At 36.4% G+C, this 16,440-nt stretch overlaps 1 protein-coding gene across 4 annotated transcripts in view; it reads left to right on the forward strand.

The window, feature by feature from the left end:
- Positions 1 to 16,440, forward strand: part of MAGI2 (membrane associated guanylate kinase, WW and PDZ domain containing 2) — a 1,330,546-nt gene that overhangs the window by 1,019,101 nt on the left and 295,005 nt on the right. For all 4 annotated transcript variants that reach the window (XM_081079965.1, XM_081079966.1, XM_081079968.1 and 1 more), the window contains one exon: positions 7,545 to 7,602. In XM_081079965.1, the coding sequence (XP_080936091.1) occupies positions 7,545 to 7,602 (58 nt within the window). The remainder of the gene's footprint in view (positions 1 to 7,544; positions 7,603 to 16,440) is intronic.

Below are 16,440 nucleotides of genomic sequence, written 5' to 3' on the forward strand. Positions count from 1 at the left end.
TGGAGGGTGCATCTCACAATGGCCCATGTGGGGATTGAACCAGCGACCTTGTTTTTAAGAGCACAGCGCTCTAACCAACTGAACTAACTGGCTGCCTTTGGAATTGTGGTTTTTTCACTAACATTCTAGCCTAGACCTTTCCTTGCTACTCAAGAAAAACGTCATCAAGGGAAATACACACAAATACCCATGCACATACACATGCTCATGCCTACACTCACACACACACACGTATGTCTATATGTATATATATTCACACATACGGTGTCAAAAAAATACACATTTTAAGAAAGGAAAAACCTATTAAAATTGTAATATTCATTATATACAGATAACAAAAGATTAATGCAAGTCATGTTTGACTCCTGCGATTACAAGAAGTGCTCAAAGTAGTTACCATCAGCGTGCACACACTTCTCATTACAACAAACTACTGCTTGAGCAACATTGACCCAAGTGTCCACTTGTATACATTTTTTTGGTACTCTCTCTCTCTCTCTCTCTCTCTCTCTCTATATATATATATATATATATATATATATATATATATTCACATAGATACAAATAAACATACATATGAATACACATGCATATGTCATGAATATACACACACCTTTCTTTCTTTCATACTTTATTTATTTATTTATTTATTTAGACAGCTAATATTATTTTATATTAATTTCAGCTATACAGCATAGTGGTTACACATTGATGTAATTTAAGAAGTGATCCCCCTAACTATTCTACCATGTTTCCTCAAAAATAAGACCTAGCTGGACCATCAGCTCTAAAGTGTCTTTTGGAGCAAAAATTAATATAGGACCCAATATTATATTTATATTATATTATATTGTACTGTATTATATTATATTATATACCCAGCCTTATATTATATTAAAATAAGACTGGGTCTTATATTAATTTTTGCTCCAAAAAACACATTAAAGCTGATGGTCTGGCTAGGTTTATTTTCAGGGAAACACGGTAGTACCCACCTGGCACTATACATAGTTATTACCATCTTATTGACTATATTCCCTATGGTTTACTTTACATTCCCATGACTGTTTTGTAACTTTCAATTTGTACTTCTTAATGCCTTTCCTTGTTTCACACACTCCCACCTCACCCCACATCTGGCAACCTTCAAAATTTCTCTGTATCTATGGATTTGTTGTTGTTTTGTATGTTTGTGTATTTTTGTCCTTTAGATTACACATATAAGCGAAATCACTTTGCATCTTTCTTTGTCTGAAATACTCCACCCAGCACAATACCCTCTAGGTCCATCCATGCTGCCACTGATGGCAAGAACCCATTCCCTTCCATGGATGAGCAATATTCCATTGTATGTAGGTACTGGTTCTTCTTTATCCATTCAACCATTGACAGACACCCAGGCTGCTTCCACATCTTCTCTATTGTAAACAAGGCTGCAATGAACATGTGGATGCACAGGTCCCCTCAAAGTAACATTCGGGTGTCTCTGGATAAGTACCCAGAAGTGGGATTACTGGGTCTTTCTTTGTCTTTGTTATAGCCTTTCTTTTATCTCTATTTTGTCTGGTATAAGTATTGCTACCTCAGCTTTTTTTTTTCTTTTGTTTTCATTTTCATGAAATAACTTTTCCATCCCTTTATTTTCAGTCTGTGTGTGTCTGTCTATCTGAAGTGAGTCTCTTGTAAGCAGCATATGTAAAATGGTCTTGTTTTCTTATCCATGAAGCTACCATATCTTTTGACTGGGACATTTAATCCATATACATTTAAAGTAATTGTTTATAGATATGTAGTTATTACCATTTTATGATTTATACATTTTTTTTCTTTTCATCTTAAAGAAGTCTCTCTAAGATTCCTTGTAATACTGGTTTGGCGGTGATGAACTCCTTTAGCTTTTTCTTATCTGGGAAGATCTTTATGTGTCTTTCAATTCTAAATGACAGCTTTCTTGGATAGCTGGTTTCTTGGTTGTAGGTCCTTACTTTTCATCACTTTGAATATTTCCTGCCGATCCCTTGTGGCCTGCAAAGCTTCTATTGAGACATCAGCTGACAGTCTTATGGGAGCTCCCTTGTAGGCAACTAGCTGCTTTTCTTTTGCGGCTTTTAAGATTCTCTTTTTGTCTTTAATATTCGGCATTTTAATTATGATGTGTCTTGGTGTGGGCCTTTTTGTTCACCTTGTTTGGGGCCCTGTGTTCTTTCTGGGCTTGCATATCTATTTCCTTCGCCAGGTTAGGGAAGTTTTCAGTCATTATTTCATCAAATAAGTTTTCAGTCCTTGCTGTCTCTCTTCTGGTATCCTTATGATGTAAATGTTTGTACATTTAATGTTGTCCCAGAGGACCCTTAAACTATCCTTGGTTTTTTTTTGGGGGGAGGGGGATTTTCTTTTCTTTTTGCTGTTGTGATTGTGTGTTTTCTTCTAACTCATCTTCTGAATCACTGATTCAGTCCTCTGCTTCATCTAATCTACTATTGATTCCCTCTAATGTATTCTTCATTTCCGTTATCATATTCTTTATTTCTGACTGGTTCTTTTTTTTATCTCTTCTATCTCCTCTTTTACGTTTCCTATCTCTTTAAAAGTTCTTCCTGTTAAGGTTATTTAACATCCTTATTACCAGTGTTTGGAATTATGTGTCTGGTAGTTTGCTTGTCTCCATTTTGTTTAATTCTTTTTTTCTGGAACTTTGTTTTGTTTTTTAATTTGGGACATGTGTCTTTGTCTCCCTATTTTGGCTGCCTCCCCATTTTTGTTTCTATGTATTAAGTAGGGCTGCTATGCCTCCTGGTCTTAGTAGAGTGGCCTTATGTAGTAGGTGTGCTGTGGTACCCAGTGGTGCAGTCTCCCTGGTTATCAGAGCCAGATGCTCCAGGTGTGTCCCTTATCTAGGTTGTGTGTGCTCTCCTTAGTTGCTGTATGCACATCAATGGGAGGGACTGACCCATAGGCTGATTTGTTGTGAGGACTGGCAGTGACTACAGTGGAGTAGCTGTGGTGCAAGGACTGATCCTATAGAGCATGGTTCGCTTTAGCAAGGCTCTGGTGACTGCCCAGTCTGCCCTGTGGGTGTGTTATCCTTGGAGGTGGCTGGGTGATTCTCTGGCTTGGTCTGAAGCTGGCCACCAGGTGTGTCATCTGTGAGGTCTCCTTGGAGGTGCCACACTGAAGGCCAAATTTAGCCATAGTCCAGGACCATTTGGTATGAGCCACAAAGCAATCCAGAGATGGCTACTGCCTGCACTGGAATTGGAGGAACCTTAGGAGGCCAATCTGTGAAACCAGGCCAGCTGCCACTAATGCCGGGCTTGGAGCTGCTCAGCCAGAGGTATGGGGCATGCTGAAGCCAGATGCTGCTTGTTTGGGATTTATGAACCTTTGCGAGATTTTAGGAACGTAAGCAGCAGGAACCAAGGCAGGCCATTTATACACAAAAGACACTGGAAGCAGCGTGGGTGTCCCCAGTGTTGTGTGGAGCAGGGTTTCAAAATAACTAGGGTGGTGCAGACAAAAGGTGTCAGCCTGGTTGAAGGAGTGTCAGACGTGGTGTCTGTCTGCGTCTGCATGCAGGGAGGGGGAGGGCTTTACAGAGAAACAGTGGCTCCTGCCAGTTCTTCCCTCCATGTAAAAGCTGTCCCTCCAGTGCTCACTGTGCAGCCAGACAATATAGTTGCTCCCTGTATGTCTCTGGAGCCTTCTGAGCTGCTGCCTCAGCACTGGAGCTCAGAGTAGGTCCATCAACGACTAAGTCCATGAGCAGGCCCTTTGTGAGGAGCGCCTGGGAATGTAGCTGCCTTCCTTCTCACTCAGCCACAATCTCCGCTGGTTTTCACATTCAGAAATTATGGGGAATTCTCTCCTTGACCCTGGAACCCTGGGCTGAGGGGCCTGGTGTGGGGCTGGGTCCCTTCGCTCCTCCAGCGGGGCAGGGAGGTGGGGGAGACCTCCATAGCGGAGAAATCCCTCCTGCTTTTTAATGGTCACACATGGGTGAAGGACCAGCCTGTTCCACATCTCTGCCCCTCCTACCATTCTCAACATGGCTTCTGTATATCTGTAGTTACAGGGTTTCAGTTATGGTTGTTCTCTAGTTTAGTTGTAATTGATGTGGTCCTGAGAGGAGATGAACCCAGCATTTACCTACTCCACCATCTTGACTAGCAAAAAATCGACACACACCTTTTTAAATATTGGTTGTGGATTTGTATACCCATCCATCAATTCTTTGCAAATATTTAAAATGAAAACTAATAAAAAAATGAAATGAATGATACCTCTTTGTAATAGAAGATTAGAGCTATATGTATCATTTTGTCTCAAAGTGTGAGTTAAGGACCACTAATAGTTTATCTTAAAATACAATTGTTTATGACATACAATTTTGCTTGGGCATGAATTAATAGTTTATTTTGGAAATATAAAACAAGGATGCAAACAAACATAATATATTGATATCTTATGAAAAGATAATCGGATTTCCCCTAAATTCTGATGAATACTTCCTGATGGAAAGGAGGAAGGATAGTAAATAAATGTTCCCAGAACCTTTGGCACTGTTAATCTATAAAGATAAAGAATTGATAATATCTGTATGTCTGGAGTACATTGCTTAGAATTAGTAATGGATTCAAAAAAGAACCAAAGGTAAGGAATAAGTGAAGGAATAGTTTACATTATGAAAGATAATTTTAAAAATTTGACCATAAAATGCTTCCATAAAACAATGCCATTAAGAAGTAAAACTAGCATTCATAAAATTAAACATGTCAGGTATATATTATTGTACATGATTATTGTCTATATTGCATTCATGAGATTATATTAAACCTATTATAAATATGAATCCATATATTCAGCTATATTAATAATAAATATCCATAATATTGATTGCTATCCTCTGTATATTCTTTTACTTAATATGCACTTTACTCTTTGTAAAAGGCACCCAGTAGATATTTGTCAAATGGATACTTCTTTTTAATAGCCAAATTCTCCAATAGCTGGAAGCATTTGGTGAAAACCATCAGGTAGTTATACTCTTTAATCTAAATTGTGTTGTTTATGCTGTGTTAAGCACAGTGTCTAATTTGATGTCTAAATTTGTTAATTTGTTAAGATTGCTGGAAACAGAGTACAGGGATTTTAAATCCTGAGCTGTTGTTAGGATAAAATGAGTTAGTATATGGAAATTCATCAGTACTTTGGACCATAGTAAATACCCAGTAAAATTTTGCTTTCATTATCAATTTGAAAGAAAGTTTTCTTAAGGTACTCCATAATTCGATGTTATAAGTTTATTAAAATATAACTAACCTAAGAATTATTAAACAAAGTCATAGCCTATATTTTATACTAAAAAAAGAAACATTAGAAATTTTTTTCAGTATTTAAGCTAAACTCTGCTGATAGGAGCCATAAAAGAAAACAATAAGAAATTTACCAAATAAAATTTAAAACTTCTATGTGTTAAAAAAAGTTCAATAAAATTAAAATCTAGACAAACTCCTAACATGTAAAACATATGATAAAGAATTAATATCCTTAATTAATAAGAAACTCTTATGAATTAATATAAATTAATGAGAAATGTACAAAAGAGAAAAATAATTGCCCAAGGATGGACAAATGAAAAATGTTCAAACTAACTAGAAATCCAAGAAAGGTAAATTAGAACAGCTATGAGTTGCCATTTTAAAATCAATTTGGTTGATTTTTAAAATAATGATATACAGAACTTTCCTGCATATCCAAATTTCAAAAGCTCTAAAAAGTGTCTTTTGTAACAGCAAAACACAACCTGATCTGGACACACTGCCAGCTGATATGAAATGGTCCTTACTTATGCTCCTTAATTTGAATCTCATAATTTTGGCTGCATAAATACTAATGTGTTTGATTATAAAGTGCTTCTCAGACTCTGCTTGGAGTGTTATAGAATAGAAGGCATTTGCATAGGGTTAACTTTCTAAAATCAGAAAAACTCTGAATTCCAAAATATATCTGTCCCTAAAAGTTTTAAATGAGGAATCGTGGACCTGTGTTTAATGTGATGATACAGAGAAATAAAGTCGTTCTACTGTAATTGAAAAAAATATATATTAAAAAATAAAAAACAAAGTCACTCTAAAATCCCAGTGAGATTATAAATTGGTTCTCTTTTGTGTGTGTGAAGGTGATAATCTGGCTGTATATCAAAAGCCATAAAATGGTGCATGCCCTTTTAATCCAAAATTCAACCTCTAGGAATTTATCATTATTAAATTACTAGGAAAATAATGAAAGATTTAGGTATTGTAAGTCCAACACAGATGATATATAATAAGTTAAAACTGGGAAGTCCCAATGTTTAATAATAGGCTTTAGCCTACTGCTAGATTACACAGGCTCTAGCCATAGCACAGACTACTGCTGTGCCACTTTAAAAGTGAAATTGTGCAGTAACACTCACGTTGCAAGATGCCCTGGATATTTTGTTCAGTAGAAGTAGGCTATAAAAATAGTATGCACCATGGGATCTAATTTTTTAAATTATACACACACACACACGAATATCTGAAAGATATTCACCAAACCATTAACAGTATCTGAGATTGATGATGAGATTGTAAGTGATTCTGATGTTTTTTATAATTATACTTTGTCTACAGTGAACATGTATTACTACTATAATAATAAAACTTTTAAATTTCCTTTAAATATATTATTTGACATGTCAATATATCTTACTTCGATTTCAAATTCTGTATACATACAATTAATATCTATCAAGAAAAATATATTCTTTATATTTATAAGCATTAATAATTATAAAGGTCAGTGTATCATGAATCAAAGCTTGGTTTCAAACAGGCTGTTTTTGTCAATAGTAGCATTTATAGTATTGTTAATATTTTAAATGTGTGTGTTAAAATTAAAATTAGCCATGGAGAATTGGAAATATGAACCATATTGTCAAAGAAAGTGTTTAAAATTTTGTACTTTATAGAAAATATGCCCAAAAGTATACTGGCAGCATTGAAAATCTGATCCACGTAGAGAAAACAGCCAGCTAACCATCTCAAACAATGGGATGTCAATTGAGAGTTTTGAATGTCTTTGTTTCAGTCAGAAGGAAAAATTTGCTATCCTCAGAAATATATTTTGAAAATATGATCTTTATCCTGAAATGCTCCCTTCACAATACAAATAAGTAAGAAAGCTTGATGCACTTTCAGGAAAGCAGTTTACCTTCTGTATTCCCTTGAGTGGTGCTAACATGATGACGTGCCATCCTATTGCTTGGCATGGGATAAACAGCTGGCTCCAGCACTACATCTGCAGAGAAGACACCTCTGTGTTTTCACTGCCAATTTCCAAGTCAGTGCTTCTAGTAGTTTCTACAACATGCATCTGAAATGTGGTGTTGACTCTGAATGCTTGATTCCACTTTGATAGACTATTCTGCAACCCACGAACAATTAAATTATGTTACTTTTTATTAGAAATTGTGATGTCTGTTATTTATTTACTGAAAGAAATATTTTTTTTTTATTTTTCAGAGCTTCCATATGGCTGGGAAAAAATCGATGATCCCATATATGGCACTTATTATGTTGAGTAAGTCTCTAAGTGTGATATTAACTTTCATTAATATGCTGTGAACCTGTGTTAGTATTTCATTTATTGAACATGTGTAGCTAACACTTCCTTTATTTCCTTTTCATCTTACTTTGAAGTATCTGCAAAGATTCTGGCAGCACTGGCTAGCTGTTTCTTGTCTCTTCCAACTCGCTAATTTGTTCCCTTTTTTTTTGTACTCAAGATTCTAAAACACCAATTGGAAAAGTGTGTTTCACATTATTCTCTAAATGAGTGATAATTAAAGATATCAAAGTAAATGTCCTTCATTTTGCAATCAAAATGTTGGGAGCTGACTGGGGGTACAAACAAAATGTCCTATTACATCAGATTTCAAAGTCAATTAAATGGAGCGGCCATACTTTCCAGTTGAAGGATGAAGTAAAATTTAGATAATTTTTTCTCTTCTAAGACCCCATTTGAAATCAATAATATTCTTTCTGTAGGTTGGACTTTTATGTTATCTGTTGGAGGTTTCATTGCCAAAATGTATGTTTGCATAATTTGAGTTATCCCCTCTATGCACCCTTTTGTTCAAAATGAGCCCCCATTAAGGATTAAATAATATATACATTTTTTCCTTAGAAAAATCAAGTAATTATTTTCAGAAGTTAAATATGTGAGTTATTTTTTCAGAATCTCCTTTTCTGATAGAGAATGTTTTTATTATCTATTGTGTGATGTTGTTTATATTATTTGGGTGAGTAGCAAAGCCTGCATTTTCCTTGTAGGAAGTATACTTCCCAAGAAATGGAGAAGTTGTAAAACAAAAGGTTTTCACATTATTTATTAACATTGAACTCTGTTTTCTCGAATCATATTCTGTTTTACAATAATAATCTAGATGGTCAAGGGTTACACATTGATGGCATTATTGCTAAATTGTTTTTGTAACAATATTCAAATAGTTCCTGAGCTTTTACTAGGTGTCAAGCTCCTCGTTGTGCTGAGAATGTACCAGTGAATTCAAGACCTGTGTGTTCCCTGCCCTTGAGCATCTCCCTCATGACTACTTACCTTGAACACTTTGACCTACCATTTTCATTTGGAAAAGCCCCAATTTTGACTCTAGAGTCAGTCATTTCCCATCAAAGTGAATTTACCTCATTTGCCAAATGCAGTCTTCTAACATCGTATCTAATGCTTTAATGTCATGTGGGCACTCAACAAATGCAAAAGGCAACATAAATACATGGGAGTATCTCTAATTGTAAAAATACGGGAAATCACTTCTAAATAGTTTTAGGGCCTCCTGAGTCCCACTACATTGCTAATCAATTAAAATACACAAATATTTTCATAATAATGTAGCTGCAGTTCCTGGATACCTTTATCAACATTAAATGTTTACAGTAAATGCTAGCTTGTCTTGATTCACTGAATCAGATTGTACTGTGCCAAAGCTTATTACATCTGAAATCCAAGGTAGTTCCATGTAAGAAAAGAGAACTGAGATATCTGACAGGCCTGATCTTATCTTTCATACACTTCTTCGCAGAATTCAAAGAACAAGAACCTTTTCCTTAAGTCCAGATATTGGCAAACTCCATAAAAAAGTCAGATAGCAATTTCTTTTGGGGGGGTTGGGGTGGAGGGTATATGGCCTCTGTCATAACTACTCAACTCAGCTGTTGTAGTTTGAAAGTGAGCACAGGTGACACTTGAATGAATGGGCACAGCTATGTCTCAATAAAACTTTATTATTTACAGAAAGCATTCAGCTGACTGAATTTGACTGTAGAACATAGTTTGCTGACGCCTGCCCTGTCTAATTCTTCAGATTATTCTCAACTTCTTTCAAGCTGACATCCAATGTGGGAAACAGTATTTAACTCAAACCTTTCTTCTCTGCTCTAATTAGAAGTGAGACACCCACATGTCAGAAAGCAGTGCTTCCTAGTTTCTTGATCGCTGAAGTGTTCTTCAAGTAAAGACATGCTGCTGGTTTGTAGTTAATTATTGAATTGGACACTGACTGTAACGTTAAAAGTGTCCTTATTATATTTCAGATGTTTGCCCTTTTATTTGTTTTTGCTCTCTACATTTAAAAATATATATTTCTCGCTACATTTCTCCACTTCATTTTTCATGTATCACTGCCATAATCAGAAAATTATTTATAATTTAGTCATCCTATATTTGATCAGACTCACGTATTTAATAGTTTTAGATTTCCAGTGATATTTGAAGTCATAGATAGAGAAGAGACAAAATGGTTGAACTTCCTTCAAGTTGCATTCAGTTTCACTACATATTATGGCTTTTCCCCATGATGATACCATAACGTATACCAATACTAATAATTAGGTGTGGGGGGGTGTCACGCCAAGCAGAAAATTCAGATTAATGATTCAAGCCTAAAGATAATTTTAAGTAGAATCACACATACATACCAATATTTCTTAGAAATGTCTTGTGAAAAAAAATTTATCAAAATAATGAAAATACTTCAATTTATTCTATATAATGTAAACATTACCTGAAGTAAGGGATATGTTCCATCACAAGACAACTTGTTCATTTAAATTGGAATGTGACTATTTACATGGTTTGTTTTAATTTTTCAAAAAATGTGACCCTCATCTCCATGACACTATTATTTTCACAGAGCATATATTCGTTCTGAATAATAGTTTTGTTTGTGGAACCTATGTGAATACATTGTGAACATAGTAGTTATTTGTCACTCTCAGTCCGCAGAATATTTTCATTGGAAAAAAGTCACATAATTTCTGATAGTTAATTACACAGAAGATACTATCTAGTTTATGTTTCTGTCTCCACTTTTCCGTGTAGAATCACAAATATAAAATACAATATGCCTAGATTAAGACAGTTCATAATTATAATGATAACATTAATGCCAACATCTAAAAGAATCATACATTTTAATTTGCAATTTTAATATTTAGTTAATGTAACAAAGCAAGGTGGTTTTCATTATCAATCTGTAATCAAGAAAATGTTGGTTCACTAATTCTGTTAATTTTGATGGACAATGCATCTTCTGTAGAGCTACCATTTTTCATGTATAATTATACACCCATTTATGTAACTGGAGGTGCTGGTTCTAAAACACAAAAACTATTCCACCTCCCCACCTCATGGCAGAAAAGTCTGTACAAGGATCCTGGAAGTCCAGCTCAGTATCAGTCACTGTCTTCAAACAGACCAACAACTGGCAGCAGAAGTTGCCGAGTGGGCTCTCTGCCATCCCAGGCATGTCAGATTGAAATCAGTCTCGTGCATCTGGCACAGTCGCACAAACACTCATTTTCCTGCCAGCCACAGACAAGCAGATAGGAATTCCAGCAATCAATAGCAGGAAAGTGTTTATACAACTTGAAGCAGAAAAACTTAAATCGAATAGCTTTCGACCACTATCACTTTACCCTACTATGACATCATTCTGTCCTGGGCAAAGTCACTTTTAAAATAACAGGTTTAGCATATTCCAAAGTCAGAAAAATTATCATCACTACCATTTCGTCAAAATAGTTAACATTGAACGAATGCTTAGCATGTGCCATGAACTGGGCTTGTGGTCAGTGGTCTTGACCACATTTATAGTGATGGTGGGGTACATTGTCTTAAGTTTACAGATGAAGAAACTGGCTGAGGAAGTTAAGGCACTTACCCAGTATCACAGAGTATAGATAGGAATGGTCGTGATTTGCACCCAGGCAGTCTGACTGTAGAGCACAGACTCCTCACTCTGCTCAAAATGCCTCCCATGCGTTTGGAATGCCTCCCATATGGATTGTATTCACAATCCATAATGATCCAAACAAGCCTCAGACTCACTACTGGAGAAGAATGAGGGGCCCCTAGACAAAGTCTCCTCTCGGGCTCCCCTCCAGTGTAGTGTCACAGCAGGATGTCCCACAGTGGGTGGTCATGCTGTATACACAGTCCTGTGACACTAACTTCTGAACCCAGCATTCTGAGCCACCCACTCCACTGCCCCGACAGCATGGCCACCAAGGTCAAGACTTGCAAGACTGAGAGGAGTCCGTCTTGCGTGGACCTTCCTAGGGAAGTTGGCGCTGCTCTGGGGTGGGACAGCAGTCACACAGCTCTGTATTTCATAGAACAGTGGGCCCTGCTCAGTGCAGACGGACTAAGTGTGTGCTCTATGCAGCAGCAGAGAAGTTGGCCCAATTGGTCCTGACAGACACCAAATCCATGATAGTATAGCACTTAGCAACATGTTAAGAAGTCTTATGTGACTAACCAGAAATGTAACTGTCACTGCCCATAAAGGGAAATTTTTTTAATGAAAAAAGTGCAAAATGTTGAGTTGAACAGCTGTGATTTTTGTACAAATGTGTTTTTTCCCCCCTCCTCTTTTGTGAAATTATGTCTGCTGGGTACATTTTGGTTTCAATGGCAGCTACACAATTTGCTTAACTAGCTAGTTCAGAAGACACAATTTCCTGGAACAGCTTTCATGCAAAGCTGCTTCCTCTGGCACAGACCAAGAAGCAAACCGTGTGAAGTTAGAATGATAGTGGAGAATGGCAGATGTGATTTTCATGTAAAAGTTTTACAGGTTTTTCAAGTGATGTCACACATCTGCTACTATAAAACGTTATTTGTGTGCAATTCCAGATAGTAAGGAAAACACTGCAAAATATCTTCACTGTAACCTTAAGTGTAATAGGAAAATCACACTCATTTCACGGTTAATTGTGAGTATTTGTCATGATGTAGCAAGTTGGAAAATGGTGAGAGAGGATTTTAACTGAGTATCATATCTTATGAATGTTTCTCTCCTCATGCCTTTGAGTAGTTTTCTAAATTTTCGAAGAGAAAACTTTTTAGCTTTATAATTTTTTAAAAGTCAGCATGAGTGTAAAACATTTCCAATTAGAAATAAACACAAAGGAGGTAGCCTTTTAAAATCTTGCTGGTTCTTAGAGAATTTTTTCTTTTACTGAAGTTAATTTTTCTAATTTTCAGTTTTGTTCTTTCAATCTTCAAAAACTAGCAAACTCTTTTTTTTTTTTTTTTGGTGCTATTTAAACAGCTACTGAACAAAGAAATTCTCTCCCCTCCAAATTTCCTCCCTGCAAATTTATGAAACAGAAGATGCCAAACTGAAGTGGCATTGTCGGTGAACTTGCTCAGTGACATTGTAAGCTAAGGTGGGCTCTGAATCTTGTAAACAGCATTTGGTCATAACAGTTATCACTTAGTGGCCAAGAGCATGGGCTGCAGAGTTTCATAGCATGCCAGCCCTGCAGCTACCCAGCTGTGACATCTTGAGTAGACAGCTTGTAGAGGAGGAAGAAGAAAAGAGAGAAGGAATACCACTTGACAAGAAGTATTCTATGCGCAGGTCATTTAATCCTCACAATAAAACCTAGGAAATCTGTATTATTATCACCATTTTACAGGCCAGGAAACTGAGGTACAGATACTTTTTCAAGTATTAAATGATGGAGCCCAAATTTGAACGTAGGCAGTCTCATTCCACAGTGGTGTTTAGCACTGAACACAGGCATGTCGTAAGTACTCAAATAAATGTCACTTTTATCTTGTTTATCCCAATAATATGGGTAAGACTCTCCGTATGGCATTACTTGCTTTTCCAGCTCTTACATGATTACCTTACACCCCCAAAAGTGATCAATTCTAAGAAAAATTATTTGATTTGTGAGAAACATTTACTTAAACTCACGTTTAGAGGGTACCACATTGAATAAAGAATATTGTTTCTTTAGAATTAGTGAAAATTCCATAAGCCCACTGAATATGATAAAGCAAAGATTGAAGAGTGTGTTGTTTTCGTGGCTTGCAAAGTGGGGGAGGTTTCAGGATAATTCCTAAGGAATTTATTTTTGTCACAATTACCTACAGTACATGTCACCTTATGTAGCTGGGAATTTGTGAAGATAATAATAAGAACAGTGATGTTTAAGGCAGTATTTTAACTTTTAATGTGCTTTCACATCCATCAGCCCAAATGACAATCACATTTATGAATGAGGGAACCGAATCTCTGAGGGTTAAGTGAATTCTCCAAGGACATATGGTGAATAAGGTTGAAACTGGCTGATGTCAGGTACAGCTAAGAAAGACGTTTCAATACAGTGGCTATATTTTTATATTAATATAAAATGTTTATACTTTACAAATTATTTTCTCATGTTTGTTAAACAAGCATAAATCAGTTTACTTCCCAGTGAAACAAAGGAACAAGTATATGAACATAAATATGGGGTACTCTATCTCTAACTGAACTACAGTCAGCTCTTTTTTGCTGAATCATGAGACTTACTTTTTCACCTCCTTACAGCTGACCTAGGCCAGTTTCAGTTTGTCCTATCACTTCTTTCAGCCTGGAGAAAAGAAGCAATCAGGACTCATCAGTGAGGGTTCTCCTAGCTCAATACACATGCTCTTTAGACTACACTAGCATTTCTGATAGTTTGTAACTGGTAATTCCTATTTCATTTCTCTGTGCTACTCACTCGTGTACTATAAATTTCAACTGGCTATCAATTTACTTTCCTAATACTGCTGTTCAACCTCACATCAGTAGAAAGCCTTCAAGCTTCCTTTTACTGGTCCCTCAAATCTTTTAAAGCTATGATCCTTTGAGTCAAAATGAAGTCTCCTGTCCAATCCTCCTTCTCACCACTGTCATCCAGGCAAAATCTGGACGCCCGCCCTTCACCCATCCCTTACCTGAGATTAGAGAGAATTTTTCATGCTGTGAGTCATTTCACCATTACTGGTTCATTTTAGTACAATACGATCAAACTTTGCCCTGTATTCTAGTTACCTTCCCCACCCCTAAATATCTTTTCAACCAAAGGAAAGAAAACGACTCAGTAATTAAATATGCTTTTATTAGCAATGGTTTAATCTCATAAACTATCTTATTTAACAAATCTCCTGGTTCCAAATAAAGAATGTTTTAGGCACCCAGAAGTTTAAATTGGTTTAATTGGTTAAATTACTTGTAAGACTTTTACAAGTAAAAGTGAGTTATTCACCCTGACATCAGAGTTCCCTATAAATGTTTAAGAAAACCCTAATTTTACAATTCTAATAAATCATTTTCTTTGTCTTGAAGTCGGTAATAAAAGGGGAATGATTACTCCACCATCAACAATTCTTTAATAAGATATTTGTAAAGAAAGATGAATGTAACATAAATACTGGCCTTTTTGCTTTGTCTTTAAGCATATTCTAGGAATCTAACAAATTAAAGCAGGATCCTGTTCAGGCACTCCTGGAGAGGTAAACACAGACAAATAACACAGCAGCATGCTGAATAGCACAGAGCAGAACTGAGTGGTACAGACAGCAATGAGGGGAAGGCAGTCCCCAAGTCCCTGTCCCCCAAGGAGAGAAGGCAGGACTGGTCAGAAATGGAAACACCATGCTGTGTACTCCCAAAAGAGGAACATGTTCCCCCCTTCTCCCAGCTGCTTTGTAGGGCCATGCACACTGGAGAATGGCCTTGTGAAGGCAGGGAGGACAGCCTGCTTGTGGGGAGCTGTTGCTCAAAGCAGTTGCAGAAAACCTTTTGAGCTGGATGCTAGCCGTGTGGGGTATGTCATTCCTGCACTGAGAGGACCTAGAGCCCCTTGGGAAGTGCTGTCCCTCCTGCTGGGGGAGGGGACTCCGTCCCATGTAGCTCATTGCTAGGCAAACAAGAGAAAGCTGCCATCATGTTTCACTAGACAACCCTGTTTGGGTCTTGCCAAGACGGTGGATTATAACAAGTAGATCATTGTTATTATTCTATAACTTGTGAGATAGCTTATATATCTTATTAATTCTCTCTTCTGGATTAAACATGCCATGCTTCTTGTGCATGAACTACAGACGGTCTCATGATTCCCGTCAGTATCATCACGTACTTTGGAGTCATATCTTAGACTGTGACTAAATTCTGAAGTTAGCACATAAAATGAAAATTGCATAGAATTGAAACTATCCTAACAATCCCTTAAGATCATATGGTGTTGGAGACTAGCAGACTTAAACAATACAGCCATTCATTTTCCTTTGGTGTTGGAAAAAATATTCTTTCTGGAAGTAACGTAGTTGACTGGCATTTAAGTCTTTTTGATCATTAATAGATACATAACTAGAATTACTTTCAGCTCAGGGAAATGCTAATCTGTCAGAAGAATGAGGGAATTTAGTCAAACTGAGGAAGCAGCAGATTGGTGTCATTCTTTGGGCACCCTACTGTTGAATAAAACAGTAAATGGTCATCCATACTGAGTAAAATGTAACACCCCCGACCCCCACATGAGACCTATAGTTTCGTCTCTTTTTCAATACGCAGATGTTTTTCAAAATTCCTTTTGTGTTGTACACAATGATATTAGTGATAGTTGGTCTTATTTTGAATCCACGATTTTGAATTTACAGGCTAGTACAAAATTACACTTAACCTCCCTGGCTTTTTTCTGTTAAATGAAAGGTTTAGATTAGGTGATTGCTAAGGTCTCTTCTAGTTCAAGGAATATCCACTATACCTGTGTTGACAAGGAGAAATATGGCCATTTTCCTGTATTAAGCCTCATAATTTTCTCATTATGACTTCTGATCAAAGAATACTTAAAATTTTAAAGCAATTTCTTTCAATTTCTACTTGTTATTTGGCTAGACAATAACATATATTACCCTTGTCTTACTTTATTTAAATGATTTTTAGAATCCCATCATATGCATGATATGGAAAGAAGGCTTCCAAAAGGGTGGATCATTATAACAAAATCTTCTTACAAGGCTATGGAAAAAAGTAGACACGTATTTGACATCTACAGACATGAGAATCATGCTGAGAAT

This window comes from Rhinolophus hipposideros, assembly GCF_964194185.1.
Source record: "Rhinolophus hipposideros genome assembly, chromosome: 18".
In the NCBI taxonomy this organism is placed as follows: Eukaryota; Metazoa; Chordata; class Mammalia; order Chiroptera; family Rhinolophidae; genus Rhinolophus; species Rhinolophus hipposideros.